This window comes from Clarias gariepinus, chromosome 2 (genome assembly GCF_024256425.1).
Source record: "Clarias gariepinus isolate MV-2021 ecotype Netherlands chromosome 2, CGAR_prim_01v2, whole genome shotgun sequence".
Taxonomy (NCBI): domain Eukaryota; kingdom Metazoa; phylum Chordata; class Actinopteri; order Siluriformes; family Clariidae; genus Clarias; species Clarias gariepinus.
Genome location: NC_071101.1, coordinates 28,898,435 through 28,905,552, shown reverse-complemented (window position 1 = coordinate 28,905,552; position 7,118 = coordinate 28,898,435). Strand labels below are relative to the sequence as shown.

The following is a 7,118-nucleotide window of genomic DNA, read 5'->3' as shown; positions in this document are numbered from 1 at the left end:
GTGCACATTTTTCCAATAAGTCAGTCATTCTATGAGGTCCCGACATCATGCCACTAGTACAGAGTCTTTCAGCCACCTTGATAACCACAATGGCACAATTTCAGCCATTATATTGTATGTCTTCTCCAAAATTGCTTCAAAGCTCTGTAACCCAGCAGAGCATGACTACTTAGAACATTACCTTTTTTCTGTTTTAAGTGAGTTCATTTACACAACAGTTACTGAAAAGAAATTCTTTTAGAAACCTTGTTACATACATTCATGTTTTTCAAAACCAACAGCACAATGCAGAGACATGAATGTTTCAAAAATAGATTTATTAAACTGCATTGTTCTGACCACCTTTGGTTCGTATAAAAATGGTAAAAGCTATCATTGTAGTATTATTAATTAATGAGCACTGGAAACACTGGGGAAAGTAAACAAAAAACACAATGCAAGTCTATACAGACAAAACACCGGATTATTGGACCACAACTGTTCAAAGTAAAGAAGTTACCTAAAGCAAAAAAATCAATAAAAACCAACAACAACAGCAAAAAAATAACGCTTACCAGAGCATACTGAACTTAAAACCTGCCACGGAAAAAATATATACAGTATACAAATAAAGTCCCAAACCGATCTCAACATCGCAAAGAATTCAGAAGAAAATGGGACAAAATATTAAAGCTTTTACGTCTTAAATAAAGTACCACAAAACAACAATGGACCGCACTTATGAGACGCATGGTGCATACGTCGCCAACTTTCTGCAGTGACAATAGTGCCCCAGACCTTCAAACTTTGTATTCTTCAGATTAGCTCAAGAACTGTGCGTAGAACTTCATGGAATGGCTTTCCATAGCTGAGCAGGTAGTGATGTAGGCAAAAGCAAGAGTGATTAGAGAAGTTCCTTCATGCATAAATGCATAATCCTACAAGGAAATTTTATTAGAGATCTTATATTCAAGAGATTGACTGATATAATATAAATAATGCTTTTCCAACAAAAGAAGATAATTTAAGGATCCTTCCCCTGTGAACTTGTTTTTTTTTGTGTTTTTTTAGATACAGTATTTGGTGATACTGTAGATAATAAATGTTCTTTCTGTACATAAAACGTTTGTATTTTGAGTGTGAGAAGACAAAAAGATTCCTAACTCTGCTAAAATATCATCTCTTTGACCACCTCCTTAGTTGACTTTAGACTTCAGCTTGGTTTTCACAGAATGGACCACATATTTTCTCAGCACACTTAGGCTCTTCACCGTGGCTGAAAAAGTACTTAATGAAAGGGTCATTTTACTGCATGCATGAACTATTCTTCGGAATTAAGTTACATATAAAAGTATAACGTATTAATAATGTGAAAAAAACACTTTGGCTGACAAAATACGATAAACATGTTGACCACGTCCCAATCAGCCACTCACACACACCCGCACACATAGACATGAACCAGTGCATAAAAAAATAAATGCAAGTTTATTACATTTTACATATTTTTTTTTACATATATTTTACATATTGTTATTTACATTTTACAGTATGAGAGAGTCTTTTATTTTAACAGTCATTGCAACACATTAAACACACACAATAAGGTACTGTACTGAGGAGATTCTGGCTGCCTCCAGGTGCTTTTTCCTTTTGTGTCACGGTTTCTCCCTGGCCTCCTGAACACAGAACCACTGATGTGACAGAATCTGCTTTAGTGTTGGTCGTCTTGTAGGGTCTCGTTGTAGGCACAACTTTATCAGACTGCAGGAAGCTGTGTGTGCATTAACATAATTGGTTAAAATTTAACTTTTCTAACCTTCTAAAACTTTAAATGTTTATATTTTCTGTCATGTAGGCTTTTTCTTAATTAGTTTTCCTTCTAGCCATTTTTGCTGTGGAGGTTTTCCAGCTTTGTGTACGGGTTAGAATGTAAAGCATCTGTATTTTTCTCACCCTCAGACAGATGATCAGGAAAGTCCACGTGGCCATTTACAATATCTTTGGCTTCACTGAAAAGCTCTTCTTCACATAACAGTTGGTACAGAAATACACCAAGACCCCAGACGGTGGCAGGTTCCGCCTCGTACTCTCCTTTGACGATCCATTCGGGTGGACGGAAAGTCTTCGTGCCTGAATTCAGAAGAAAACGGGAAGGAAGACGGAAAAAACGGAAGACGGAAAAAAAGTGTTGCACTAAGATTACAAAAACGATCAAATCAGCTCATCTATGAGCTACAATTATTTCTTGTAGGGGGTGTTCTTCAGCAGATCTCCACAGCCGAAATCGATCAGCTTTATCTCAAGAGTACGAGGGTTCAGCAGAATGTTTTCCTCCTTGATGTCCCGATGGAAGACACCCCGGTCACTGCAGTGACGTGCAGCGTTAATAACTTGCCGCGTGATGATGCGAGCCACTGATTCAGACATGTTGTTTTTTTCGCAGTAGTCGAAGAGGTCAGTGCAGGGTTCGGGCCGCTCCAGGACCAGGATGACATGTGTGGATGTCTCGTGCCATTCCACCAATTCGATCACCAAGGGACAGTAAGGTGGCTCGCACACGAGCTTCATGAGTGCCACCTCAAGAGGGAGTCTGCGTGTGTCCCCAGGCTAAAAACACAATAGATATAGTTAGAATTGGACTGGACAGATGTGTGATGTCAAGTGTTATATTTGTCATCTAATAATGAGTGAAAAGTAAAACTGTGTTTAAGGAGGTGTGTTACTTTTCCCCATCACATGTTTCATCTAAAAAAAATCACAAAAACAAGTTTTAAGTTCTCTTACGAGGGTGATGTAGGTGTCAATTCTAGGTTTGCGCATAAACTTTACGGCCACCTGTAACACAGAACTGCATATTTAATTTCACTGCTCTCATCTAACATTAGTACAATTTCCAACTCACTAAGAAGCGAAACAACTCTGTCTATTACCGGCAGTAATATCTACTGATCTACAAGTGGTGTATTCAGCAGTGCCTGTTAACTCTATATTTGCTGATATTTACCTTTTTACCGTCTGATTTGCGAACTCCTGCGTGGACTGCACCACATCCTCCTTTCCCCAGCAGACGGCCCAAAATGTAACGACTGAAAAAGTCTGCTGTTAAACAAAAAAAGGATAAAAAAAAAAAAAACAGTAAAGCTTTCTTTTACAAATCCAGCTTTGTGAGACTTCTACAGATAACGTCTGAGTCCAAAATGTTAAAATAAATGTCTGATTGTGGGAAAAGTGTTCTGATTGTGTTCCTGTTTTCTGTCTCGTAACTCTCTTTTCAGTCTTGACGTTGGTCTCTTCCTTATCTGTTCTCCTCTTCTCCTTCACCTCAGGGCCTTCACAAGGAACGGACGCCCTGTTTCTCTCTCTCTCTTTTATGGTGATAGACGGGGTTGCCTCTACACAGGTGTCAGCCTTGTCAGGCTTCACATCCATCTCTTCTGACCCTCTTCTCATCTTGGGCTGGAGATCAGATTCTTCCTCAAGATTCAACCTTTTTCTCTTCATGAGATACTCTGTCCTTTCTTTTCCAGTAAAGCGTGGGTCCGCTTATGAAATAATTTTATACATTACTAGGACTGACTGATACACATAATCATATATAGTCACTTTCATCATGAAGGGATACACTTCAGAAGTCTTACATTTTCTTGATATGATTTAATTCCATCCCTAAACTGAGTGAGACTTAAGCCTTAATTTCTATTCGTATATTTATACATAAATTCAGGACGGACATCATGGCATAAGTCATATTCCTACTGATATTTAATGATTCTTCCTACTACAGCTACTATATAAACTAGTGTTTAATGTACTGCTCTCTCAGAAGGTGGTGAGAACATCATGTCCCCATCCTCAACGTGTACATTAAGAATTAATGTTTTTTCCACACAACAATAGTAAAAATAAACTTACTGTTTGCTGGACAACAGAGAGTCATCACGTTTGTAATTTTTTACAGAATTTAGAGTGGTAAAATAAATGTGTAAAATCTCTCTCTCTCTCTCTCTCTCTCTCTCTCTGTGCTTTTCTCTGTCTGTAAGCGATGTGTTGTGAGTAGCTTGGGCTCTGTGACATCATCATGTTCTAAAGACGCTTCTGCACAATTTGAAAGATGCAGCAGGAGAATCAGCCTAAAGTTTATAAACAACGTCCTAAATTATCTCCTCTCAACTCATAAGAAAATATCCTACAGTGGTTTTAAACCTTACTGTACTAAAATTACTATAATAAATACTACAGGTTACTACAGTGTGTAGTAAATACTAGAGGTCGGTCGATTAATCTGGACTAAACCCCCCATATTTTTAAATAATTACATCGGCCGATGCCTGAGTTTATTAAGCCGATGAACAGGATCTGCCCCGTGTTGCTGTGATGGCGAGATAAAGTCTCATTTAGGTGTCGAGGATTCCCAGACAATATTTTCACCAAAAAGTTTCATTCCATGACACTTTATTTAAGAGCTCGTTATACTGCCATCTAGTGGACAAAGTTTGTGTAGCAAATAGATCCTAACATCGCAAACAGCATCATTAATATGGAGCTTGCAAGTAATGTTGTGATCATCGAATAAATCTAAAGCTCCAGACATTTCTCATTATTTACTAAACAAATGCAGATTTCCAATTAGTTTAATTAAATATTTTTGTAGTAATCAATATAGTTCATAATGTGCCTCTGTATGTGTTTAAAAAAATGCTTGCCTACATAACTACCATCTTTAAAAATTAAGTGAACAAACTACGTTTTTGCGATTCATTACATTTAGCAGACGCTCTTATCCAGAGCGACTTACAATTTTATCTCATTATACATCTGAGCAGTTGAGGGTTAAGGGCCCAACCGTGGCAACTTGGTGGTTGTGGGGTTTGAACCTGGGATCTTCCGAACCGTAGTCCAATGAGACTACAGCTAGACTGAGCTAGCCCCTGGCCCCATTACATCAGTTACCCTATGGCCTTAGCGGGACAGCTCAATTCGAATATACATATACAATCGCTGTTGTAACAAGTGCACTAGGGGCGCACAGTGTGCTTGCTGATTGGGGCAATGAGACATGCACGTGAACGAGCCTTTCACCAGTTGAAGCACCAAACAAATCAGAACGTTTGCCATTCGTCACGTGACTCTCAGGTAACCGACACACTCCTTGAAGCGAGGCATCGATATATATTCTGACTAGATGTCGCCTCTGACGCTGCTGTCCATAGGAACGATGCGTCAGCGCGGCCGCCATCTTGTGTCGGGGGAAGCCGCGTCTACTCTGCATTAGTTAACATTGGCAGAGAACTATCAACGATTAAAATCACCTCAATTTGCTTAATTTTCAACCGATTTTCAAGCCGTTTGGTTTATATAAATATATTTTATAAATGTCAGACATATATTTATGATCGAACATAGATTAATTAATTATTTTACTTATATAATTAATTAATCTATGTTCGATCATAAATATGTGATATATCATATACAATACAATACTTAGACACACCTACATTACCAGTTAATTTGTTCTACAGTGCACAAAACAATTACAAGGATGCTGATAGTGATATGAAAAAAAACATGAATAATATAAAATAAAGTATATATAAAATATAAATAAATAGATAAATAATAGAGCAAAATTAAAATTAATACAGGCATGAGTTAAACAAACAAAACAGGGAAAAAAACAATTATGGAGTTCCTGACCAACAGACCTCAGAATGTTAGGATGGGGAACCTAACATCTGCATCTAGGCAGAAATTAAATCATCATAAATCGTCCAAATCTCAAATGATTTTTTTTTAGTTTTTTGGTTTGTTTCAACTGACAGACATGTATTGTGTTATGTGTAATGTATTGTGTAATGTTATGATCGAGCCCAGAGAAAATTGAAGCTTCTGATATTAATCTACTTCAAACTAGGTGTAAGTTTATTATTCTTCCACTTCAGTGAACTTAAAATTAACTATTGTTACTTACCTTAGCCTAGTCTACTGCACACAAAATGGCTACAATAGTGTGATATTCGTACTTAAAAATACATGGTAATTAAAACATTTGAATTGTACTGGTTTATTTCGTACATCAGCAAGCCTGCAATACAATGACCCAGCGTAAAATGGTTATATAACACAAAAACAAACATAACGTGCGTACGTAGTGTAAAAACATCTTCCAGTATTTACAACAGCTTATTAAATGATTAGGCTACAGTATATAACACTAGTCCGGCATCTTCAGAGTTGATCTGAATGCCGGGAGACTTTGGCGCTTCCTTTCAGATCCCCGACCCAAGATGGCGGCGATGTTGACGTATGCGAGACCCAAGGCGACATCTAGTCAGTATATATATCTATGTAAGCGAGGCTTCCTCTTTCCGCTCCACACAGGCAGCGGAGTGTCATACCGAGCATCAGTACCATGGTCGTGGTGCTGTGGAGCCACGGACAAGAACATTCCAGCCGTTGTTTTCTTCTTTACTTTTTCTTAGTCTATAAAAAACATATCTCTGTCCGTAAACATTATATGCCGTGAAATACTTCTGTCGATGTTTCTTCTAAAGATGTTTAGCGCCCCTGGAGCAGGCAAGAGCTCAATAATGGCAGCTTGGGGTTTACCATAGAGTGCAGCGGTTAATTATTTGTAAACGGGAGCAGCAGAAAAATCTGATCTAAGCGTTTATAATTAAAGAAAGCAAATGAAATCAGCCATTTGCCCTTCTGTATTCCTGACCTATCTGACACATCTCGGTGCCCTGCTTCTGGTTGTTCTTGAGAATGACCTGTATGGTCTGTTTGGGATGTGCATGGTGAATGAGGACAGTTCCACTCAATGACGATGAAGATGACCTTGGACTGGTCTGATGGCAGTTTTACTGTAATGGCTTGTGACTTCAGTCACTAAATAGTTTAGGTCCGAAATGTGGGCGCGCATGCGCAAATCAATGCAAACCCTCCCTAGGTTATGTACAGGAAACAGAATTGAGCGATTCTTTCTCAGTGCCTCTTTCACTCCGAGTCGTTTGTTCTTTTGTCATGTGACTCCCATAGATGCTATGCAATGCAGTACACAGTACTGATGGAAAGTTTGAATCATTTTAGTGACTCGGTTTTTTGAATCTCGTTCATCAAAATGAACAAATCTT

The 7,118-nt window shown here is 38.3% G+C and overlaps 1 protein-coding gene across 1 annotated transcript; it reads right to left on the bottom strand.

Annotated features, from left to right (window-relative positions):
- Positions 1–2,220: 2,220 nt before the first annotated feature.
- Positions 2,221–3,483, bottom strand: LOC128540707 (serine/threonine-protein kinase pim-3-like). The gene is made up of 4 exons (XM_053510735.1): positions 3,247–3,483; positions 2,995–3,081; positions 2,767–2,817; positions 2,221–2,589 (listed from the first exon to the last, which is right to left on the bottom strand). Exons 1-4 carry the CDS (start codon positions 3,481–3,483, stop codon positions 2,221–2,223), a joined length of 744 nt encoding a protein of 247 aa, XP_053366710.1.
- Between the last annotated feature and the right edge of the window lie 3,635 nt (positions 3,484–7,118).

Excerpts from the sequence above, each read along its gene's own strand:
- LOC128540707 (XM_053510735.1), bottom strand. The coding sequence starts at position 3,483 with ATGAAGAGAAAAAGGTTGAATCTTGAGGAAGAATCTGATCTCCAGCCC. Across the intron at positions 3,082-3,246 it reads ACGTCAAGACTGAAAAGAGA|CAGACTTTTTCAGTCGTTAC; the intron begins GTTACGAGACAG and ends TTTGTTTAACAG. Across the intron at positions 2,590-2,766 it reads TTGACACCTACATCACCCTC|CCTGGGGACACACGCAGACT; the intron begins GTAAGAGAACTT and ends TTGTGTTTTTAG.